The sequence below is a fragment of the Rhineura floridana genome, chromosome 21, assembly GCF_030035675.1.
Source record: "Rhineura floridana isolate rRhiFlo1 chromosome 21, rRhiFlo1.hap2, whole genome shotgun sequence".
Classification (NCBI taxonomy): Eukaryota; Metazoa; Chordata; class Lepidosauria; order Squamata; family Rhineuridae; genus Rhineura; species Rhineura floridana.
This window is the reverse complement of record NC_084500.1, coordinates 10,420,792-10,446,418: the sequence shown is the minus strand read 5'-3', so window position 1 is coordinate 10,446,418 and position 25,627 is coordinate 10,420,792. Positions and strand designations below refer to the sequence as shown.

The window sequence follows — 25,627 nt, the reverse complement described above, 5'->3', positions numbered from 1 at the left end:
CTAACCAGTGTCCGATCGCCTTCAGTACACTACTTCCGCCATCGGCGTTCTAGTCGTCTCACTTCCTGCCTCAGACCGCGCAACCGTGGTGTATACCAGGGTGCAGTCTGAGTTCTATTCAGGGGGAGAGGACGTTTCGGTGCCACCCGGTCTATTGCCCTAGTGATCTCCCTATTCCACTCAGTCACCAGGGTTTCGACCGGGTGTCCTTCAGTAAGCTCCAAATCACCCAGCGTATTCAGGAATCCTTTGGATTCCATCAGGCGTCTGGGGCGGACCTTCCTAGTAGAGAGTAATGGACCTAAGTTAGTCATGTCCATTAACTTAAGCGAGTCTACTCTATGGCTAATGTTGGATACAACCCATTTTATGTTATCCAAGAGTGAGCCATAATAGAAAGTCAAAGATGACAGTATTGCAGAATAAGATATATGTGTTCTGTCCTCTTAACCTTGTATGCAACCAATCATAATTGGAACTCTGCTTCTGTCAACTGTAAAACAAGGGAGAGGATGCATAGCTACACTTGAGTACCCCAGATATCTAAGCACTGCTTTTGATGGAGGATTAACAGTTCCTTTAATTGGGAATGGGACAGTGTGGCTTAAGTGGACTAACCTTGGATGAAGACTTTAGGGGGAGGGGGAGGGGGACAGGAACAGAGATTGAATGTAAGACCGCTAAGTGATTTACAAAAGTACAAGAATAATTTTGTGGGTTTACATAGAAACGGAACATTAAATTTACTGTTTGGATGGTCTTGACTAAGTTTCATGATAAATGTAGTTTAACATGTTTTACTATGTTTTTTTAAACTAGGTTAAACATAACAATATGAGTAGGCCCTGTTGGATCAGGCCAGAGACCCACCTAGTCAGTCCAGCATCCTGTTCTCGGAGTGAGCCAGAGCAGCCAACCAAATGCTTATGGGAAACCCACAAGCAGGACCTGAGTGCAACAGCACTCTTGCCACTTACAATTCCCAGCGTATTCATATTCAGAATCATACTGTGTCTCACACTGGAGGTAGAACATGCCATTGTGGCTAGTAGCATATAGTTGTACATTTTATAATTGTAGGTCCAATTTAAATTGCATTTTTAGTTTTATTCTCATAAGAACGTTTGTCAAATTATCTTTCAAACAATTTAATCACTTCTCCCGGTGAACAGCTTCCCAAATATGTCGATTTTCAACTTAACAGATACACTGTATATTTTGAGGTATTCTGTTCTATGTTTATTACAGTCAACATTAGGCGTTCATACAGAGTGTCAGTTTAAGTGCTATGAACCTTATCCAAACCAAATACTATTTAAAATTTCATCTAACATATTCAGATTCAAATTTCTGCAGTGTTTTTGGGTGGCATAGTTAAGCGTATCAGTATGTTGGATAAGTAAAATATTTGCAATTTTCATATATTGCTGCTGTCAGTAGTGGCTAATAACACATTAGGAGGACCATTTTAAATGTTTCTTATAACTTCAGCTGTTAAATGAAAGAGTTGTTTTAACAATACTAAAACTTGGTATGTGCTCAGTTTAACTAGCCATATGACTCATTTAAGCTTAATGTGTCTGACAAGTTCTTCTTGAGCAAAATGGTTCTCTCTTGCTGGTGCTCCAGGCTTTTAAAAAACCATTGTTTCTGAAATGGCAAATTTCTCTTCTCATTCTTTCTTGACCCTTCATAATTTTCACTTCTTTAAAGTGTATCTTTGTCAGAGATTGGATACAACAATCAACAGCTAGTGCTGAAATGGCACTTGAAGGGTATGTCTGCATTGTGGGCTGTTTGAGAGCCACTCTGGTGCAGTGGCTAAAGTGTTGGGCTTTGATGTGAGAAACAGGGTTCAGATTTTTGATGTGAGAAACAGAGTTTAGATTTAAATTCTGCGCTGTAGCTCTGAGTGGTTTTAGGAAAGTTAGTCAACAGTCTTTGAAGACGAATTAGTGCAGCCTTTCCCAGCTTTTGGGTCACCAGATGTTGCTGCATTACAGTTCCCATAATTCCTGACCATTGGCCATATTTGCTGGGGCTGATGGGAGTTGTAGCCAAGCAACATCTGGGGACCCAAAGGTTAGGAAAGGCTGATTTAGTGAGATGTCTGAACTGGCAGATCATCAGCTGGCAAACCACAACTTTAAAAAAATGGCTTGAAAGGGACTTGCAAACTGGCTTGATGTGATGTTTAATTAATAAATGATAGTTAAAAATGGTGCTCTGCCTCCAGAGGTTATTTCACTATAGAGATGAGTGAACTTGTAAAGCAAAGAGAATGAAAAGTAAATGCAGGCAAGCTGCTCTAAACCATGTTTGTATATCTAGTTAATAACCATGGTTTTCAATGCTATTTAAATTCAGCCATCTGTTGCCTTTATCTACCTCACAGGGCTGTCATTAGGCTAAAATGATACTCAAAGCTCCTTCAAGAAAGGACAGTATGGGGATGTAACTAGTACATCTGTAAACGTACATCTGGGCTCCTGCTGAGAGAAAGGGTGGGATATAAATAAATAAATGAATGAAGATGAGTTCTTCTTGACTAATGTGAACACAAACATTTTATTATTCGGAACACCTTGATACCTGAATGAAAAGGTGTTCATAGACAGTTCTGATTAGAATATTCTGTATTTAGTGATTAATGGATGCCATCAAATTTGTCCTGCTTTAATTACTATTGACTGCGGCATCTGCCCTTTCTCTTTAATGTATGTGTATTAACCTCCTGGAAATAGATTGATAGATGTCGCCAGATAATAAAAATATTGATTGAAACTAGAATATAAATCTGTTTCAGCATGAGCCAGTAGTTTTGCAACTGGTTGGAAGTGGATATGTATACAAGAGTATGGTAGAATCCTTGTTCAGAGCCCCAAAGGGTATCTAGTGCAACTAGCCCAAGGACTAGCCAGTGGTTTTCTTTTACCCTGCCCAGTCACCTCATGCAAGTCAGATGAGTAATCTGTAGAGAACTCCACTGAGTTGCTAGGAGGCTTAAACTGTGGTGATATCTTTCTCCTAATCTATAAAAAGGAGAGTTCTTTTTAACACCTTGGTTGTGTGTTCTCTTTGTAGTATGTTACGATTTGGATATGAGATGAGCTGACTATGTAGGAACATATGTGGAGGAATTTGCCTCTGTGTTAGATCTTCCCATCCAATTTATTGCACTCTATTTCACTGGATTGTAGAAGTTATTGCTGTTTATCACTGTAGCCAAGGGAAATCAAAGGGATGGCCACCAGCTTCCGTGCCAGATGTTTGGCTGGCCATTACTGGCACAGGCGTTCTGTGCATAAGTGTGTGGGGTTTAGGGAGTCTCGGGACGGGAGGAGACCTATCTGGTGTTGATGTTAAAACCTAATCAGATACAAATCTATTCCACTTATTGAAAAGTCCATCTAAATTGTTGGGAGATGTGGTGACTAGTGTGCCTCCTTCTTTGTTCATTAAAATACTGGCTTTCAACATTCCTCTTCTATAACTTCTTGCTGGACAAGAGGGCTAATGCCTCAGCTTTCCAGACCTACTGTGGAATTTTCAAAATATTGCTTGACACACAAATGAAAATAAACATCTTTAAAATTATTAATGAATAATGAGGGCTGTTCTTAAAGCAGATGCTTTATGCTGATGGACACAGATGTGAAATATTTATCTTCTGAAAGGCTGCCTTAACCACCTCTCAAATTTACCTGCTTCAACAGTGCACCTCATTTTCATCCACGTGCTTCATCAGTGTATCCCATTTTAATCCCAAGGGACCCCATTCGTGTATTTTGAGGACTTCATGTTAAGTCCTCAGTTGAACCAATTTGGTAAGCATGGTCCATCTTTATAGTATTTCTTTCATTTAAAAAATTCTGGGCTTTTCTATTGAGATGGACAGATTTAAGAATAATCTCTGCTTGATACTGAATTCTAATCAGCATTTCATCTTCAGTTCTTTTCTAAACATGCCATAAAGTTTAGGCCAGCTGAACCTAGTACATAATATGTTCTCCTCCTCACTTGGAGACTTATTCATTGTCAACAGTGGTATGAAAAAACCTACTTGATAGTGAGGTTTTGCTGTGTTGTTCCTATACCTGTTCTGAATAGTTTTCAAGGAGGTCAGAAAATTCATCGTAATCTTTAGTATCTTGTTCCTCCTCTCATAAAACCTTTTTGTATTGAGGCCTTTTTGTCACTGGGCGTAGCTTGGTGGCACCTGATGGTTAAACTTAAAAGAACTATAGTCTTATCAGTTAAATCCTAACAATACAAATATTGAGCAGCAAGAAAAACTCATTGGTGGTTGCTCAGACAGATATTGTGGATCAGTAAGTTAAATGGTTGCTGCAATGGTAAGACAGTAAAACTGGTTGTCCTGCTGTAAGTTTTATGCTCCAGTTGGTGTTAAATTGGATTTAGTTCCTGCAGTAAGATCTAGGAATTAACCCAAGCATCCTAGGGGAAACAGTGGTAAAAGGACTATGTAGATTGTTCTTGGATCTAATTGCCTATTTTCTGGAAACAAATAAGAAGTACCCTCTTCGATATGGCATTCTCTGTATTGGGGTGGGAAATTTTGGGGCCTCCAGATGTTGTTGGACTACAATTGTCTTTAGCTCCAGTGAGCATGGGCAATGATGAGGACTTATTGGAGCTGTGGTTCAGCAACATCTTGAGGACCAAAGGTTCCCCACTGCTGCTCTGTTTTTATACCTTCCAAAGTTGTATGGGAAAACTACAGTACTACCAATATAATGAAGAAAATAAGAAGATGCAACAAGTAGCACTAGAATTGTGATCCAGGTTGTGCACAGAACTTGAGTAACAAGATATTCTCTCGTACTCTGTAATAAATGAAATACTGAAAACCAGTTTTCTCTGAATACACTTACGAGTTTGAATGTTTAATTTTAAAAGTTACATTCCATCTTTTAGTGACTCATTTTTTCTTACAGTTAATGGTGGTGCACATGCAAATTGCACTTTTACATAGCTTCCTTTTAATCTAATGGGCATCAACCTGCCTTGTCAATTGATTGTGTTGTAATTCTTTAAAAATGTTTTAAAATCTCAAGTGATTATTACCCTAGGAATTGTGCTCATTTAAATCTGCCTCTAACGTGTGCATGCTCGTAGAAAAGCTTTTGGGGTGTGTGTGTGGACATTCTGCTCCTTGTTAATACAAAAAAATTAAAAATCCCCACAGTTGGCTTTCTGTAAATTATTAGGATCAGCAGATCAGCATGTGATCTGCATAACAGATTAACCAATCAACACTCTAGATATATTTACATATACCAAACTGTAAATATAATATAATATAGGCTTAAATAATAGGCCATATTTAGAAACCGCAGATGTAACTTCAGGAATTGCTTTGCATTGCAGTGCAATCCTGAGCATGTTTACCCAGAAGCAAACACTACTGTGTCCAGTGTCCTAAGTAAATTTGAATTAGGATTGCAACCTTCAAGATGTGGTGGGATCACACCTTTACAGGGACATATGTAGATGGGATAGAGAACTACTGTGTATTTCCAGACTTGGAGTGGGGGGGGCAGGATATTCCTTCCTACCTATGGTTGCCAAGGGGGAAATGGCATTAAGCATCCTAGCTGGTTGCTGTTCTTCAGTGTTTTGATGGAAACATAATAATAAAAGCAATAGCACAACAATTCAGGATTGGAGAGAGCTGGTGGCTTCAGTTAAAGAAAATCTTTGACTGTCTTTTTCTGAATCCATATGAAGGGTGGTTGCCTGGTTTGATGGAATTCGTGTTTCTTTAAAGAGCATGAGCTCTGCCAGATCAGATCAAAGGTCCACCTAGTTTAGTATGCTGTTTCCTACAGTGGCCAGCCAGGTGACTTGGGAAGCTTTCAAGCAGGACATGTGGCCACTAGCGTTTTGCTGTTCTTCCCCAGCAGTTGGTATTCAGAAGCATGGAAATGGAAATGCCTTCAAGTTCATTCCAACTTATGGCGACCCTACGAATAGGGTTTTCATGGTAAGTGGTATGCAGAGGGGTTTACCATTGCCTTCCTCTGAGGCTGAGAGGCAGTGACTGGCCCAAGGTCACCCAGTGAGCTTCATGGCTGTGTGGGGATTCAAACCTTGGTCTCCCAGGTCGTAGTCCAACACCTTAACCACTACACCACACTGGCTGTCTATTCAGAAGCATACTGCCTTTGATAAAAGGCAGTTTTCATTTAGTTGTTTATATATTTATATCTTGCTTTTAAGGGGGATTCGATTTCAATGTCTGTTAAGCATTAGATTTCTTTTTGCCTATTGTTTTCATTCTCATATTTTTCATGTTTTTGGGACAATTGGCGAAGCTACTGTACCAAAATACTCTCTATTGTGAAAAGGAGCTTATGGCCATGCTGCATGAGTGTTTAAAAAGCCGAAGATTACCTTTTTTAAAAAAAGGGCAGATGCATTGTCTCTTGCAATGTATCAGGGCTTAGGCTGTAAAGCAGCAGTTGCAATAATGTACATGAAACTGTACACTGTGGTTATTTTGGATACTTAATGCATGTAATGGGATCATACTGGAAAGGGAAAAGAAGGGAGAAGTAGATGCAAGGGCTTGAAAGTAAACTTTCATGAGCATTTTTACACAGAATTCTTGCTTTAAGGGGTGAGGTCCCTTTATCTCTTCAGTGGTTCTTTATAAGTGCCATCTGTAGCCAGTGAAACAGATACATATTTAAAATTCATTTTCTATTGTATTTCTGTTGCATGCATTCATAAAAAAGGGTATGTCGCTTGTTTCCTTGTTCAGCGAAATGTTTTGCTTGGAGTCCAGATTGAAAAGATCCCCAGTTTCTGAATGGAAATATAATGAGCTTCTAGAAGGCTGGAAACTTGAACAAATTGAGACTAGCTTCTCAACTTTTTACATGCTGTGTTGCCTGATATGGGATGATGCCTCCTACTGGAAGGGACAGGCAGGGTCTACTAAAGCCTTTTGCCTACTCTCCAGTGGGAGGACTCATTCATCTCACCAGACTGATCCTGTCTGCAGTTGGTGACAGTTGGGGTCCTTTTCTGTTCTCTAGAACTCTTCTGTTTTGAGCCTTTATTCCTGTGTTTTCTTGTTAGTTCTTGCTTGTCTTTTTGTCAGTGTGTTCTCTCCCTTGGCTGTGGTGATTTTGTGTGTGTGTGACTCAAAACAGATACAATATTTTGCTTCTTGCACTTGCAGTATCTCTGCATATTGGGGAGTGCTGTGAAGACGGAAAGTTAAGGTTTAAAAATGTACACATGAAGCTGTCTCTAATTCTGATGGAAGAACCAGGCCTAGTATGGGACTTTTTTCACACAGGAGGGAGAGCAGGGCCAGATCAGAAGCACTGTGGACTTTATCCCAAGCTGATGTGTTTGAGCAAAATGTCCTGTTGGATTATTACTGGATACTTTCTAGAGATTCTCCATTGTGCTTGAAATTTTTGTAGAGGATTGCTAATGTCATGGATATCAAACTCACTTTTGTATACACTCACTTCCTAGATGCTTCATGTGTATTAGGAATACATGTCTCCTTGTAGGAATGCTTTTGTTTTCTTTGGATCTGGCAAATTTATCTCCAATGTTTTTCCAATGCTATGTTACCTGTGTTCTGGAGTTCAGTAAGAAAAGTGTTCATCCAGTCTTTGTGTTGCCCTTTCTTAAATTTATATAGGTCTCTTTAGAAAAGACAATCATAAAAGCGTACTCATCTGCTTTTTCCCATCTTCATTTCAGTTACAGCTATTTATCTTTCACTTCTGGCATTAATTCACTGCTAACTTAATCTCACATACAGATAAAACTTAACAGTAAAGAGTGCCAACAATGTGGTCAAAGTTTGCTGAACAGTAGCCTAAGTTAAAACAAATGATAGCATTGAAAGGAAATTTCCAAGTGTAGCATATTTAAATTTTGCAGCCTGTTGATAGGAAAACTATCTGTCTTGCCTGCTCATATGTAAGATTCAGACTCTGTGAGCCCTTTTAAAAAAGTAAGTGTCTCAGCTCTTGTAGAATGTCAAAGCTGTTGAGCACTGTAGAGAAATTTAGAGTAACACAAGCCTAAAATGACCCAGGAAGTCCTGTCTCCAGACAGAAGGGGCTTCTTGGGTCATTTTCAAACCATTTTAAAGTCATCTTTGGTGACCTAAAAATCATTCTAGACTTTTCTCTAGATACAGACAATGGTGAAGGACTGCCTGGTTCATTTTGATGATGCATTTCAGTCTTTCCTGGTAGAGAAGTTATGTAAATGTAAATCCTGGAGCAGTTTTGTATCCCAAAATAAAAGATAGCAGCAAAGAGTTTGTGTCCTTTTTAGCTCAGGTTTAATTTCATGCAAAAATGTTTGTGCGTATAAAACACTTTTAAAAGTTACCCTGCTAATGCAAATAAAACAACTTTTTGTGTAACCATATTGCAATGAGGGTATTGTGATCCACATTTTCTCAACCGCATCAGCCCTGCAAAGTAGTTCAGTGTTGCTGTACAAATACTGTTTGGGGGCAAGACCGTGAGAGATGGTGTATAGCAACCCTGCAGTGTAATCCAGCATTATTCAATCTCCTTGGTGTACTGATTTTTTTAAAGTGGAAATGCAATGTGTATGTGGGCTGTTTGGTAGATAGTAGCAGCAATATGGGGAGAGTGATTTCCCCCACCCCATCCATGGGGGAAAATAGGGGTGGTATTGGGGTATGTGTTGCTGCTGGAATAAAACTTAAATGGATGTATTCATGTCAAAGGCTCAAATTGTTTTGGCTCAAAAAACATAAAAAGGCTGCTTGATCTGTGTGGATGACGTTCACTAAATACTGTTTGAATTCACTGCTTCTTTTTACAATTTAATCTTGAATTAATCCATCTATGGGCACTTGAACCCTGGTTGCTGTAAATCTTAGTTTTTTGACCCCCAACTCTACCCTATCACCTGAAATACCGTGTCTAGTCTTGTAACTGTATGTATATAGTATTGCAGGTTAAGATGAAGGTTTATAACTCATGAGACCATTAAAGTTCTGTGCTTGGTTTAGGGTTGGCATTGGACAAGAACAGTTAAGTATCTTTGAGATAGTTAAGTATCTTCTAGAATGGAAATGGATGTTGGCGGAAGACTCGGTGCGAGTCTGACCGAACACGGGCTAGAGCCTATCTGAAGGCCTACTCCGTGGCAGTGTGGGCTATGAAGAAACTTTTCTTTTCTGCCACCATTGCGTCTGCTGGGAGCCATCCAGCGGAGCTGTTTCTAGTGGTCAGGGGTCTTTTAAACTCTGGCCCCCAGGAGGGTAATATAGACCACTCAACAGCCCGCTGTCAAGAATTTGCACGGCACTTTGCAGATAAAGTCGCTCAGATTCGCTCCGACTTGGACGCTAAAATTGATACAGTCTCGGGATGTAACTTTGGCTCCTGCTTGTCCAATAATAATGGATTCCTTTCAATTTGTACAGCCCGAGGATGTGGACAAGATCCTTGGAGAGGTGAGAGCCACCACATGTCTGCTGGATCCTTGCCCTTCCTGGCTTATTAAAAGTGCCAGAGGGGGACTGGCCGAGTGGGTGAGGGGAGTAGTTAATGCCTCTTTACAACAAGGCAGAATTCCATTGTGCCTAAAAGAGGCAGTTGTACGGTCTTTGTTGAAAAAGCCCTCCCTGGATCCCTCCATAATGGGAAATTATCGGCCAGTCTCCAGCATTCCATTTTTGGGCAAGGTAATAGAGCGTGTGGTGGCCGCCCAGCTCCAGAGATTCTTGGATGAAACGGATTATCTGGATCCATTTCAGTCTGGTTTCAGGCCTGGTTACGGGACAGAGACAGCTTTGGTCACCTTGGTGGATGACCTTCGCAGAGAGCTGGACAGGGGGAGTGTGTCCCTGTTAGTTCTACTGGACCTCTCAGTGGCTTTCAATACCATCGACCATGGTATCCTTCTGGACCGCCTTGCTGGGATGGGACTTGGGGGCACCGTGTTACGATGGCTCCATTCCTTTCTGGAGGGATGAACTCAGAAGGTGGTGCTGGGGGACTCCTGTTCGACCCCTTGGCCATTGACCTATGGGGTCCCTCAGGGTTCAGTTTTGTCCCCCATGTTATTTAACATCTATATGAAACCGCTGGGAGAGGTTGTCCAGGGATTTGGGGTTCGGTGCCATCAGTATGCGGATGACACCCAACTCAATTTCTCCTTTCCACCTAAAGCCAAGGAAGCTGTCCTGGTCCTGAACCAGTGCCTGGCGTCAGTGATGGACTGGATGAGGGCGAACAAATTGAAACTAAATCCAGACAAGATGGAGGTGCTCCTGGTCAGTCGAAGGGCAGATCAGAGAATAGGGATTCAGCCTGTGCTGGATGTGGTTACACTCCCCCTGAAGACACAGGTTTGCAGTTTGGGTGTGCTCCTGGACTCTGTTCTGAACTTGGAGGCCCAGGTCTTGGCCGTGGCCAGGAGTGCCTTTGCCCATTTAAGACTAGTGCGCCAGCTGCGCCCATTCCTGGAAATGCCTGATTTGACTACAGTGATGCATGCCTTAGTTACATCCCGTTTAGACTACTGTAACGCGCTCTACGTGGGGCTGCCTCTGAAGACTGTTCGGAAACTTAAATTGGTACAAAGAGCTGCAGCCAGAGTATTAACAGGGACTGGTTACAGGGAACATACAACTCCCTTGTTACAACAGCTCCACTGGCTGCCAGTTTGTTTCCGGTCACAATTCAAAGTGCTGGTTTTGACCTTTAAAGCCCTATACGGCCCAGGTCCAGGCTATCTGTCAGACCGTATCTCCCTATATGAGCCTGCCCGGGCCCTGAGATCTTCAGGAGGGGCCCTTCTCTCAGTCCCAACACCCTCGTAAGTGCGATTGGTCGGGACGCAAGATAGGGCCTTCTCGGTGGCTGCTCCTAAGTTCTGGAACTCCCTTCCTAGGGAGGCACGAATGGCCCCCTCCTTGCCATCCTTCCATCGGCAAGTAAAGACTTTTTTATTCCGACAGGCTTTTGGGATAGAAGGTGTTTAGGATTGGGCTTTACAAGGCTTGTTTTAATGTTTTATATTATTATCTGTATTATTTTAAATTGTTTTTAGATTTTTAAGTGCCTTTTATGGTTTTAAGGTTGTGCATAGTTTAATTGCATTTTAATTGTATGTTTTTCTATGTTTTTAACTACACGTAGTTTTATTTGTAAGCCGCCCTGAGTTCCAGTTTGGAAAAAGGGCGGGGTAAAAATAAAGTTTCAATTTCAATGGAAATACAATTATGGGAAAAGATGACATTCTGCCTGTCAAACAACTTACTACTTGTGTGTGGTTCCTCCCTGATTTATTTTTGGGTCCTTCACCCCCACCTGGAAAAGACAATAGAAATTTGCATTTTTTTTTGTTTAGACATGTATTTTAATCTGTAATTTTCCCCCTTATATTATTCAACTTAATTTTTTAAAAAAATTGTTTTAAAAAAACGTGGGTTTTTTTGTAAATGCTTAGAGGATTTATTTACAACTAAGCTGTATACAAATTCTGTTAAATAAGATAAATATGTCACAAAACATGCAAATTAGTGTCCTCTTTAGCCAGTGTAGCCAAGGGCCCAATCCACATACAGTGTGCTGCATCCAGAAAATCCTCTTGGCACCCCTGATAATTGGCTGTATTACGGTGGATTTTTTTTTAGGATACTTGCAGTTGTGTTTGATTTCTTTTAATGGAAGGTGGTATGAACATTGGTTATAAAATAAGTCTTCCTAACAGGTGATAAAATACATTTCCCTTTGATAAAGCTGTATTAGTTACTGTAAACCGCCCAGAGAGCTTCAGCTATTGGGTGGTATATAAGTACAATCAGTCAATCAATCAAAGCATTAACATCTTCCAGAAAACATTGTAAAGTAGGCATTTATTGGCCAAGCTCAAGTTACATTGGGTATATAGATCCTAAGTACTGATGGTTGAGTATCCCAACACATTTATTGTAATGGAAAATTGAGGATGTTTCATGATGGTAATAGTGAATAAAAACTTTGTTTCTGACTTTGTAGTATAAAGTTTGTGAGGCATCAGTACATTTAACAGTTTTTACAAGGCTCTTAACACTTTCTGACATCATGATGACAAAGATGGCTTGGTTAATGCTTTTTTCCATGCTGGCTACAGTGGAGACTTGGGAGGGAGAAGAGGTGATATTTATTGGGAGAATATACACAAGCCCAAACGGTAATCTTAAATATGCAGGAGCAAAGTTCACTGGGTTACAGTAGACCAATCTATACCAACATAGCATTCCTGCTAGCGTTTTTATTAAAGTACTATCAACATGCCTTTGATATTTGAAGCTGTGTTCAGGGACCATTCTCTAATAAGCATTCACTTTACATATCATGTATATGAACTATTTCAGAGAGAAGCAAAATGATGAATAAAGCTATTATCTGCAAATCTGTTGGTTGCTAATGAATAGTTTATAGAAAGTTCTGACTTTGCTGATGGCATAGCAACTCAATTGAAATTGGTATAAATTAAACTAAACTTCTGTAAGTCAGTCTTACATGACTTAGCTAATGATGTAAAATATATGGTTTTATGGAGAACAAAGTAGTACGTTCAAGTACTACCAACCCAAAAGTGTGTGGTGGTTTTAAAACTGAGGAGCACTACACTCTTGCATGGAAACAGTTTTGCTGTCTGAATTTTCAGTGGTGAATACTCAAAGATTTTGAACTCTTCTGTGTGATAACTTTGTAAGAGTTATTTGCATGAACCTACAAAATGGTATGTCAATCATTATTTTAATATGTAATGGTTATAATGTTGACAACCAATCTAGTCCTGCATGTAAGTCTTCAAAAATTGTTAACTTGCAAAATACTTACTAGACAGGTGGCCCACTTGCCAGTCCTTTATGACACCTAGGCAGACTATAGCACTCTTACCTGAAAGCATGCTCCTTCTGTGTGGCATTTTTTGTTTAATCTTACCTTGTTGTCTTTATCCCATCCAACAAACTGGTTAACCTTATCTATGGTTTGCTGGATGTAGTTCTTTTATTAACCAGAGACTGCAATTTGAGTGGCTCTTGAGTACACCTATATACAAACTTGGGTTCATCCCTTGTGCACAATAGAAATAGGCTGGGATTGGCAGCTTCCTGTTGGGACAGTCATGCTGAATTGAGCCAGAAGTAACTGCCTTACCAGTGCTATAAGGCACATTTTTGTTGTCAAACAAGAGTAAATCTAAGTATGTTGTCAAGAAATATCTTGGCAAAATTGGTTATCACTAGCCACGTTTAGTGCTACCATGGGGTTTAGCACTTACTCCTTCTGGGTTTGTATGCTGCTTCTGTGTGGCATTTTTTGTTTAATCCTACCTTATTGTCTTTATCCCATTCAACAAACTGGTTAGCCTTATCTATGGTTAGTTTCAAAATAAGCCAACTTCAAACCATGGGTTGTGAAGCTGGCTTGTTGAAAGTAACTGTGTTAGTGTTAACCACAGTTGTGGTTTGGATGAAATTACAAGGTATGATTAACTCAAAGCAGAAGCGAAATTCTCAATGTGTTCCTCTGATTGCTTTATTTATGACCATAGACCATAGTAATAGTCTGTACTTGAATACAGTCTCTGTAATCAATCATAATAAGCAGGATCATACAAGTGAAGGTCATCCTTTGGATAAACCGACCCCAAACTGTTCAAGGCTTTAAAACAGATGTGGCTAATCTTTGGCCCTCTAGATTTGTCAGCCTCAGCCAGCATGGTCAATGGTCATGGATGATGGGCGTTGTACTCATTAGCATCTGGAGGACTACAAGACAGCCACCTCTACTTTAAAGGTGAAAAGCAGCATCTTAAATTGAGCCTGAAGTGCACCAATACAGCTGGTGTAAAATTAGTATCCTGTGTCCAGATCTCCTGGTCCTTTGCACAGCTGCATTTTGTATCAATAAACATTTCTAAACTGTCTTCAAAGGCAGTCCAATATAAAGTGCATTATGGTAGTCAAGGATCGAGATAACTAGTACATGGGTAACTATTGCCAGGTCTGACCAATATAGACAGTATCACAGCTGGCATACCACCTTAAGCTGGTAAAGCATACTCCTGGCTATTAGTGAAATCCAGGAGCATTCTCAAGCTGCAAATCTGGTCCTTTAGAGAGAGCATAACCCCATCGAGGATCAACAATACAACTCCATTTTAAGTGACTATATGTTGTAAAATTTCACATTCAAACCAGTAGATACAAATATATATAGCTTATTCTTGTTGAACAATTTCTGTATTTCACAGTAAGCTATGCAGTTTTTAAAAACAAAATTGAACTAGATGTTCCCTCAAAAATATGCTGGACTCGGGCAGCTGAGGGCTTCAAACATAAAGGACCAGCATGTTGAATCCACCCTAGCAATCAACAATATTGGATGATGTGCATGCACAAGCATGCTCTCCCTCTCTTTCTGTCCTTCATTCAGACAAGCAAAGACATCATCAGGTCAAGAACACATTCCCACGAGGTAAAAACACTCAAGGAAGGGAGCAAAGCAAGGTCTGTGAGGGGTGTGGTTGTGGGGAGGTTGTAGCACAAGGAGAGTCCTCAGGGACTTGAAGGATTGCTTTTGGCCTGGGGTTCCCCATCCCTATGCTAGGGAGAAGTCCTGGATTACCCTTGCACACCCTGTGAACATCTCTTTGGTACCTGGTTACCTAATGGTTGAAGACAGAATACTGGGTGAGAAGTGGGGATTGGTCTTGCATGGCATGATAATATCAATGTAAAAAAAAAGGGTGTAGAGAATGTGAAGCTAAGATGACTGGTTGGAACGATCTGTGCATTTGGGAACAGTATCTACCTGTAATATTGTATCCCATTTCTAGGTGCTCCATTTTAAGAAGGATGTAGACAAATTGGAATGGGTTCAAAGGAGGGCAAAAATGTAGAGAGGGTGACTTAACTACTATTTACTTTAATATGCCTCCCCCCGAGTCATGGTGATTGAAATGCCCTCAGAGAAGAATTCCCCCCTCGAGCTCTGGATGTTTTCCCAGTCAGCTTGGTTTGGTTTCTCAGCCACAGAGCCACTTGTAAGCTTAAGGGTTCCCTGATCCACCTCGAGACACTTTGTTAATGGTGCAGTCAGAATTGAAAATGGGAGAACATTCCCTAAATTGCCTTGATTTGTCTTGCAACTCAGGGTACTTGCATGTACCTGAAGGGCTGCCATATTGAGGATAGGACTGCATCTAATGGTCTTAAGTGACAGGAGCATAGATTTTGGGTGAATCAATGACCAATGATTTTAACATTGTATTTTGCATTGCTGTAACCCATCCTGGGGCCTCTTAGGGAAGGGTGGATAAGGAATCTAATTAATAAACAAATACAATAGGACCCCACTCATATGGCGGGTTATGTTCCAGACCCCCGCTGAAAAGTGGAACTCCGTCAATAAAAGGGTGCCCGACGCCGTAAAGGTGGAACAAGTGCTGTATGAGTGGGGCCTTATTCTAATTACTCTAATTGAAAGCTGCCATATTAGCGAAACGCCGAAAAGTAGGGCCCTACTGTAACACAGTAGAGGTCTTCTATCAGAGGTTCGATAGCTATCTATTGGAGATGCTCTAGCTCTGGATTTCTGCATCAAGTATGGGTTGGATTTGATGGCCCAAAAGGTCTTCTGCAATTCTGGTTTGATGAAGTATTGAAATACATTTGTGTTGAGAAGCCTCTTGCAAACAGATTGAAGAATATCATGGAGGTTGGAGTCTCTTTCTGCTTGGAGTGCAGTGCAAATGTGGGCTAGAATCCAAAGAGCTGCTTGAAGCTCACAAAATCGACTTGGTTCTTTTTAAAATAGCCAACTCCTGATTTTGAAACACTCCCTAATTTTAAATGCAGCAAGAGTTTGGTTGCTATTTGAGATAAAATAAGTCCCTTTGTAGTCAAGTAATGTTAATTTTATATTTGATTTGAGGCCATAGTTTTCCAACCAAGTATTGATTTGCTGCCATTAGAACCCTCCAGTTTATGAACATTCTTCTAGTCCTCATGCTTGTACAGAAAATGAGGATTTCCCCCCTATTAAACACTAGAGGGATTTCAGCAGGAGTCATGGAGTAGTTCCCCATCCCAGTTGGTGAGATTTGGATAACTGCCTTAGGCTCCAGAACTAAGTTTAGATGAGTCTAATGTGCATAAGTTATTTCAGAGATGCAATCTGTTTTTTATCCCAGAATTCTGATGCAGAATTACAGACTTGATTGTATGCATTTTATTAATTCAAAGCATTTATACACTGTTTTTGAGACAGAAAGACTCCTTGAGTGACTTAAATTATGAGAAACAATCCAAGTATTAGCAGCCCTGAGAAATATCCTGATGACCTGGACTTCCTAGAAATGACTGTAATGCTGCTAAAAGGGATTGACTTTACAGCCATCTTCCCAATGTGGTACCCTCCAGATGTTGGCTGAGGCTGCTGGGAGTTGCAGCCTAAAACATCTGAAGGACGTCAGGTTAAGAAAAGCTTCAGCCATCTGGGGCTAAGCTGAAAATTGCTAGTAGCTTATTGCTGCCACCAGCAAAGGTAGAGCTCATAGGGGCTCAGTTGATACGATCATCCCCAGAGCAGATGGCCTAACTCAGGAGTTAGGAACCTTTGACCATCCAAATTTTGTTTTCCTGACATTGGCCATGCTGTCTGGGATTGATAGGAGTTGTAGTTCAGCAACATCTGGAGGACCAAAGGTTTCCCACACCTTGTCTAGTTGCTCTTACAGGCAGTTGGTTCCAAAATCCTGGGGAGAAATCTGACCTGCCCCAGTTTGTGAAAGCAGCAGCGAGTGGAGATGGTAGCTCATTTCTGCTTCATTTGATGCAGTTCTCTTGAAACAAGAATGCTACAAAAATTATATTTTGTAGCAGTTTTTTTAATGCACTTTGCCCTCTCTTCCTGGATCTAATTTATTAGATTGCCTGCTTGCTTTTAATTTGCAGAACTGCTTGTCAGTGTATATAATACAGAAAACCAGGCAGTGATGCAGTGCTTGGCTTCTGGCACTCAGCGCATGATGATGACACTAATGTTTGCACAGCAGCAGCACCTGCAGTGCTTGGATTCCTTCTGTGACCATAGAGGCAGCTCTTTGTCAGAATGGCACAGAAGAGGGGTTGTGCATGTGTTCTTTTTGTTAGAATGAAAGATTCTGGCAGATTCTAAAATGATAGGAAATGTGTGTCATAGGTGAAAGGGTCATGCCTCCACCCTATCCCATGACCCTTGCAACTTCTGTTGGGAATCTTGAAATGCATAGCTTCTTGTATTTGGGGAATAAAAGAGAAGAGTCTCCAAAGTAGGGCTAAAAAGGACTTGAATGAAGGAAGCATCTATAAAAGTATGTTGAAATTCTGGAGGGACAGAATTGCGTTCTGTGTGCAGAATTCTAGGACAGATGTTAAGCGCTTAATGTTTACCAGCTGTAGTTTGACACCTACCTATTTTATGAAAAACAGTACGTAAATATAAGCTGACCATATATAACAGAATGCACAAACTATCTCATGTTAGTATTGCAGTGAGCAGACCTTCCCCATTTATCATTTACAAAATAGCATTTTAGGCAGAGCTTCAGGCAATTCAGTATTATCCTAATGCATATGGGGTGGATAAGATTTAGAGATGGCAGCTTTCCTAAGGCTATCTTGTGACTTCATGGTAAGGAAGAATCTTGAACCAGGAACTTTCTGATTCATAACTCAGGTCTTAGCAAATTCTTACCAAATTCTTCCAAGCTACACAGCAAGTGGATTGGACTATGAAAGACCAACCCAAATTTTGTTTGCATTTTGACCAATTTGTAGGGCAGTCCAATATCTCAGAGAGGAGTTCAGGTCTCCTGCTCCCCTGGTGCATTCACTATAGCTGCCCAATTTCCCTGCTTTTTAAAGTTTGATAGAATAGCTGTGGGCTATAGGTATGTTCTTAAATCGCAAGGTTTTTTGCCTATTAGTGAATTTCCCTGCTTTTTAATCTGGGAGGTAAGAAATGGGATCCTGTCCAAGTTTGCTGAGAATGAATGGATCATTTGCATGCTTATTGAGTTCAATGGGATTTACTCCCCTGCAATCATGCTTAGGATAGGTGAAACTGACCACAGAGAATGGGGAGGGGAGGAGGAGGAGGAGGAGGGGAGGAAATGCAGAGGGGAGGACTGGGAGGGGAGGAGGCAGGATGGAGAGGGGAGGAGAAGGACAGGTTTGATCATTTGCATGTTTATGAAATTCAGCATGATTTACACCCGTGCAGTCATGCTTAGGATAGGTAAAACTGACCGGGGGAGGGAGGGAGGGAGTTCTCGAGTGGGCAGGGGAGGAGGAAGGGAGAGGAGAGGGGAAAAGCAGGTCTGATCATTTGCATGCTTATATTCAATGGGATTTACTCCTATGCAATCTTGGTTAGGATAGGAAACACTGACCATGGGGGAGGAGGAGAGGGAATGGAAAGGAGCGTATTGGAGGGGGGCAAAGTATGGTGGAGGGGAGAGCAGGTTTGATCATTTGCATGCTTATAGAGTTCAATGGTATTTACTTCCGTGCAATCATGCTTAAGAGGTAAAACTGACCATGGGGAGGAGGAAGGGGAGGAGGGGGAAGGGGAAAGAGGGGATTGGAAGGGGATGGGGAGTGAGGGGCAAAGGAAGGGGGAGGGAAGGGGCAAGAGGAGGGGATAGGAGGAAAGAGAAGGGAGGGTGGGTTTGATCATTTGCATATTTTTTGAGTTCAGTGGGATTTATTTCTATGCAATCATGTTTGAAAATGAAAATGGACTGCCTTCAAGTCAATCCCCACCTATTGCGACCCTTTGAATAGGGTTTTCATGGTAAACGGTATTCAGAGGTGATTTCATCATTGCCTTCCTCTGAGGCTAAGAGGCAGTGACTGGCCCAAGGTCACCCAGTCAGCTTCATGGCTGTGTGGGGATTCGAACCCTGGTCTCCCAGATCGTAGTCCAACACTGACCCAGGGAAGGGACAGGGAGTGGGAGGGGAGGAGATTGGGTGGGTGGGCACTGGGCAGAAGGGAAGCCCCTTTCCTTTCCAAAAGGAAAACATTGTAAACAGAATCATTCTTTTTCAGACTTTCCCCCACCTTTTTATTCTACAGCAGACACATGTAGCCTCCCACCCAAATTTAAACCAAAGCTTTCCCTGGCCACATCCACACCAGGCCTTTATTTCACTTTGGACAGTCATGGCTTCTCTCAAAGAATCCTGGGAATTGTAGTTAGTGAAGGGTGCTGAGAGTTGCTAGGAGACGCCCTGTTCCCCTCACAGACCTTCAATCAGAGTGGCTGACTGTTAAACCATTCTCTCAGGGGAATAGGAGTCTCTTAGCACCCTTCACAAACTACACTTCCCAGGATTCTTTGAGGGAAGCCATGACTGTCTCAAATGAAATCAAAGTCTGGTGTGGGTGTGGCCCTCTGATTAGGAAAGCCCAGCAGCTCTGAGGCTTTTAGAACTCTGACAGTTGGTTCTTACTGAGCATGCTCCGCGCTATCGTTGGGTCCCAGCCAAAATTTATTAAATTAATTAAAAATCAGCCAGGCATTTTTTAAACCTTTAAACTGCAGCAGATGAAGGTCAGAGTATGGGGCAATGTCAGTATTAGGATTACAGGTACTCTGTGAACATGGCTGATTTGTAATGAATTTCAACAGATTATAACTCTCAGAGAAAAAAGTCCAAAAGGGCTCTGAGGTTTTTCTCTCTCTTTTTACACTTTGAACTGTCTATTCTCTCTGACTGTTTTGTGTATCGCCATGAAAATTGACAGGGTTGTTAAGCAAGCGTTTCTGAGTTCAGGACTATAAGTTATGTAATGTTTTGTTTTGAAATGAGCTTATGGGAAGCATCAGAATGGCATGGGGGGTATTTTCAATTTAACATTGCGGAATGTGAAAAATCCCCACTGGCTATAGTATACAGCCACTCTTGTGGCTGTATAATTACTCTTGGTATTATGCTAATAAATAACAATAAAAGTAATCTATTGTGTACTGAAGTATTTAGTGGTTCTACATCTTGTACTCTCTGAAGATGCCAGTTAAACCTTGAAACAAATTGCCTAATTTAATCCTGTAAATAAGAGGAATTCTAGCTTGTCTTAAAAGAATTTGATAAACACTGTTTTGTTATGGTGCAGATACTTAAAGCTGGAATATTGCCATGCATTAAACTACTATTCTAAAAAAAGACTAGGACTAGGTTTTGTACCACCAAGGAAAGTTGATAAGGGTTAGTTCTCATTGAGGTGTGGTAAACCTGTCTATATTCACACCATATCTTTGAAGCATATTCAAAGCACATATACCCAAGACTCCTGGGAACTGTGGTTTACCCCTCAAAGAGCTAAAATTCCCAGAACCCTTCACAAACTACAGTTCCTAGGATTTTTTGTTAGAAAAATGTGCTTTAAAGGTAATGCTGTGTACACAGCTCCTATGTCTGGGCTGTACCTAATTAGTCAAGTGTTTGAGCTTTGTGCCATTCTTTCTCATCTGGAAACAATACATAAGCACAAATCCCCTGTCAAAGTTCCATTGACAGCTGTTCTTGTGAAACAGCCGGTCACTTCAGTAGGGAGAGCTTCTGGGTTGTGTGTGGCAGTGTGGCAAAGTAACCTGCCTTTCTGGTGTCATGAGGGTTTTGGATTTCATAAGAGTGGCAGTGACAACATACCAAAACAAGATGAAAAGGAAAATGCTTCAGCAAATATAAGGTTGCATATACTGAAACATCTTAATGTCTTTTTTCCCCCAAAAAAGAAATTGAGACGTTTTCAAGCATAGTCATTAGTTGTTATGAATACAGAGGAAAAAATAATTGAACTCTTGGGTCATTACAGTGCTTTGTAACCCTTCTGCTTATCTTTTGCATGTTGAACATATTAACAATTTTATTGGTCTACTGTCTCGAGTTCAGTGGTTTTTTGCTGGTGACTCATCATCATTAGGGAGCTTGGTTGCTCCCTAATCCATGATAGGTTGTATCACTGGTATCACTACTGTTTTCATTTTAAAAAAATTGCAAGGAGGATAGATGAGTGGAGAGAGAACATATTTATACTACAGACTTGACTGTTTTGACAGCTGTTTCATCTCCTTGGAGACCCCTGGAACCAGAGTACTGAGGGAGGGGAGCTAGGGGTCCCTAGCAGACTAATTTGCACCTCTCCAAGTGATAATTTCCATAATGATTAAATGGGTACAAAGCCAATATAAAGCCTGGTGTGTGTGTGTGTACATACCTAGAAAGGGAGAATGAGGAGGAAGGTGGGCATCTGCAGTGTTTTTTTAGGTGGATTTGATATGGCAGAATGTAGTTAAGGGTTGGTCCCTGTCCTGACAGCTGAAAAGTACTGATTCTAGTGGAATGTCAAAAATATTCATTACTAGTTTTGTGCTCTGTGTAGTTGTTGCTTTTCTCTCTTGATTGTTATGGATGACAAAATTATATGCACTTCTTATTTTGCTAGCTTCTGGCAACAAGACTTATCTTTCCCCCCCTAAGGCTTTCTCTGACCCATAAGATTGGACTATGTTTTATGTGTTGGAATCCTTCATCCCTGTTTTATTTGATTTTATATTGCTGTTTTATTGGTTTTAGGCTATATTTTTAAAGATAGATTTTTAAAATATACAAAACTTAGCAGTTTTAAGTGGTTTATAAATGCCTTTAAATAAATACATAAAATAACAAAGTTGTCTAGTGAGAAGTTACTACTTTGTGTAATTGTTGCTATGAACAACGTCTACAAAACAAACCCTATTTCTCCTCCTCTCACATTTTCTAGATGGAATGAATCTTCCTTGTTGAATGCATCCTGTCTGCTTGCTGGAGTTTACTTGTGGAGACACTCTGTCCTTTGGGTTGGAGCCACTTTGTGGCAGACTGAATTGTGGATCCCCAAATCCTAAGCTGCTTGAAGAGGAGGAGACAGCTGAGTCACGTTAACCTGACATCACAGCCACAATGGTGCTGTCACAGAGGCAACGAGATGAACTGTGAGTAACTCAGGAATATTAAGAGAGTCGTTTACCTATCCTCCAAATTCTGGAGCCAAACAGCATGTTGGCCATGATTTTGGGCTGTAGCAGCATAATACACAGGACTAGTTCAGGTGACTTAGAGTGTAATCCTGTGTTTGCTTACTCAGGAAACCAGTCTCTCTGTGTTCTGTGGGGCTTACATTGCAGTAAATGTGCATAGGATTACAGCCCTAGAAAAGATTGCTGCTATTTTAAGCAGGGACATACAGCTGATAGGGTTCTTGTAGGAGAAAGAATACTGCCTGCCATCTGAGACTGCCTAGTTATCAAGTTCGTTTGAGTCTTGTTCCACCCTTTGGCAGAATATAGTTCTGTGAAGCAGGCCCTCTTACTGCTGGGAAAAATATTGTAGAGCTTGAGTGGAGAAATGGATCCAGGACTTGTCCACCGTCCGTGGACCATTTTTGAGAGGTAGGCAGGCTGAAAGCAATTTCTGCATGTTGCAGGAATTAGCTGCATTGTGTGCAAAATGCAAATCCTGCTCACAGAGGAACTATTGGGAGCATACTGTAATGCTCCAGAGTCTTCCTTTACAGCTGTGGCTGTGCCTGTTCCATGCTTGATGTCATAGGACATTGGGGGTGGGGCTTGGGGAAAATTGCCTTGCAGGCCAAGTTGGGACCCCTGCTGATCCTAATTACCCTAGTGTTCTGGAGGCCCCTCACGTTACAGAACTTCCTTACAAGAATTAGCTGACAGGTCCAGTTCTTTGCTCTGTTTTGTCTTTTAGGAAGGCTGTCTTTGCCTTTTATCTGAACTGAGTGTCTTGTTCCTGCAGCTTTATATTTTATATTTATATATTTTAGTATCTATATTTTTATATATAAATGTTATATATTATTGATACTGTTAACATGCGTTAATATTGTAGGCAATCCTTAGTGCCTTTGGCATACATTCTTAATAAATGACAAGAACATAGACTTGTCAAAATCCTCTAGAAGCCTAAGTGCATTCCTGCCCTCTGATGTTTCTCCCTATTTGCCTTTCGTTTGTCCCTGGTTTTTTCGATAGTGGGGTTGTGGACAGGGACATGAACGTTTTGTTTGTTTTCATATAGTTCCTAGTATATTTTAGTCATCTTATTACACAGATAGTTATGATGCTTATTTATTTATCCGTATTTTATACCATCCTTCAATTATATTTCCAGGAGAGTTTACAAGCTTAATTGTCCTAACGTAAATTCAAAAAATGCCCTCATAAAAGCAGCGTAAAATGGCCAGCAAGATTAAAATTACATCTAAAATGCTCAGGAAAATTAAAAAAATATATTTTCTTACTGCTGAAAGGACAATAAGAAAGGTGCCAGGTGGGACTTCTGTGGGGAGAGTGTTCCTGCTAGAGATTACCCACCTTAACTGGGTGGCGACAGCACCTGCAGGAGGCCCGCCACTGAAGATCTTAATGTACGAACAGACAATATATGGAGACACATGATCCTTAAAGTACCCTGGTCATAAGGGGCTTTAAAGGTCAATCCCAGCTCTTCTCAGTTGGGCCTGTAATCTGATTGGGAACCAATGCAATTTGCAAAGCGTGTGTATAAGAAGATACTACCCAGTCCCAGTTTGCAGGAAATGGTTGTTGGATAGCTAACTACAGTTTCTGAATGGAGAAGAATGAATAATTGTTGGTAATGCTGACTTGAAAGACTTGGGGGAATGGTTTCAGTATCTGTAAATGTACATCTGTTGCAGTTGCTAATGCATATTCTTCAAGCAGTGGGATTTGTGCAGAGTTGAGCGGCATATTCTAAGGAGAGCCTTTAGTGAGTGGAATTGTGAGAATTCTAGGGACTGGATAAACAAGATCTGGATTCACTGAAGAAGAGAGCACTCGCTCATAAAAGATACTACTTTTTTCTGCATGAGTTGGGTGGCGCACAAATTTTCTGATATTCATATCAAGATACTTACAGCATGCCAAGAACTTAACACCATATGATAAGCAAACCTGTAATGCTAGGAAGGTGATTCTTCAGCAATATTTGAACAGTTGGTTGATTGGTCAATTAACTGCTGATCGCTCTGCAGACAAATATTATCCTATTTCAGCAAGCCAAGTAATTCCAGGCCCCTTTCATTTAAGCCACAATCTACCTTAGCTGTCGTAGCACCATCTGTTAGAGAAGGGGTGTCTCTTTGTCCTCAGCACTGCAGGGGTCAACACTGATTCTTGCACTGACATGCATACTAATCTCTGCAGCTTGTGCCAACATTGCCTTGTCTGTTAAATGGACCAGCTGGAATAGGAAGACTTCTTGCTTTGCCCATCCTTGGTCACATGGAATCAACTCCTGCAAATGGTTGAACCAAAGGCTGTGTATGCATTCTGCACTTTAAAAAATTCTGCACAAAAAGATTACAAACTCTGTGACAAAAGCTGCATTTATATCTGCATGATTTAGTTTATGGTTTAAAAATCTATATCCTACCTTTCTGATTCAAACACCTGGTTTGCACATCATGCTAAGCCATGGTTTATAAAACTTTGGTTTATTAAACCATGGCTTAGTATTATATTTGTTAACTGCTAACAAAGAAAGATCTTTTGTATTCATTATGGTTTAGCATCGAGTGCAAACCCAGCACCTTTCCTTAACCATGGTTTGTTTGGCCACCCCACTTCAGATGCTTACTAGACTACAAAGGCATGGGTCAAGAACAGCTGGAAAGCAAGCCAAACTTCGGAGAAACAAGGCCATGTTTAGATTGTCTGCAGAACAACTCATGGTTTGTTAAAACAAATCATGACTTAGCGTTGAGTTATGAGCTGGGCCAAAGAAGGAAACTCCTGAAGAGACTAACATCAATAAAGTGGCATTGTTCTTACTGCATTGTTTTTAGAAAAGGTAGCAGATAAAACAAAACAAAACCATGGAAAGAGGGCCAGGCTAAAATCTTGCTTAAACTGAAATGTTATCACATGGTAATGGAATAGCATTGGGGAGGGACATGAGAGGACTATCCTAGGGCAGGAAATTCCAAAGATTGGGCTTTGCAACCAAGAAGGCCCTGTCCCCTGTTCACAGTAATCATGCGTCAGATGGAAGAGACAGAAGGCCTTCTGCAATGACTTAAGTAGTCAGGCAGAATCATACAGGACACAACTGTCATGTAGCTAATCTGATCTCAGGCTGTTTAAGGCCTTAAGTTAATAACGAGCACTTCGAATTGCAACTAGAAATGCAAGAGGGGTTGTGTGCTCCCTGAAACTGGTCCTTATTACTTCAGCTGCTTTATTTTGTACTACCTAAAGTTTCTGGATGGGTTTCAAAGGCTGGCCTGCATAGATCATGCCCCAGTAGTCCAATCTTGTTATGATAAAGGCATACATAACTTCCTAGTAGTTCTTAATGCTTCTTGTAGTCATGGTGAGGAGCAGAAAGCTCTGCAGGGCCTGAAGCCTCGCCCTCTTTTTCATTGCAAATCCTATTTGGAAGCTTCACACTTCACCAGCCATTGCACACGCACTTTCATGTATATCTTTGCAAGAAACCTTTAAAAAAAAAA

General features: G+C 40.9%; 1 protein-coding gene across 1 annotated transcript in view; it reads left to right on the top strand.

Annotated features, from left to right (window-relative positions):
- PAFAH1B1 (platelet activating factor acetylhydrolase 1b regulatory subunit 1) overlaps window positions 1-25,627 on the top strand; it is a 75,949-nt gene that overhangs the window by 8,942 nt on the left and 41,380 nt on the right. Inside the window, exon 2 of the mRNA XM_061604892.1 lies at window positions 21,857-22,067. Within this exon, the coding sequence (XP_061460876.1) occupies window positions 22,036-22,067 (32 nt within the window). The 5' untranslated portion in view covers window positions 21,857-22,035. The remainder of the gene's footprint in view (window positions 1-21,856; window positions 22,068-25,627) is intronic.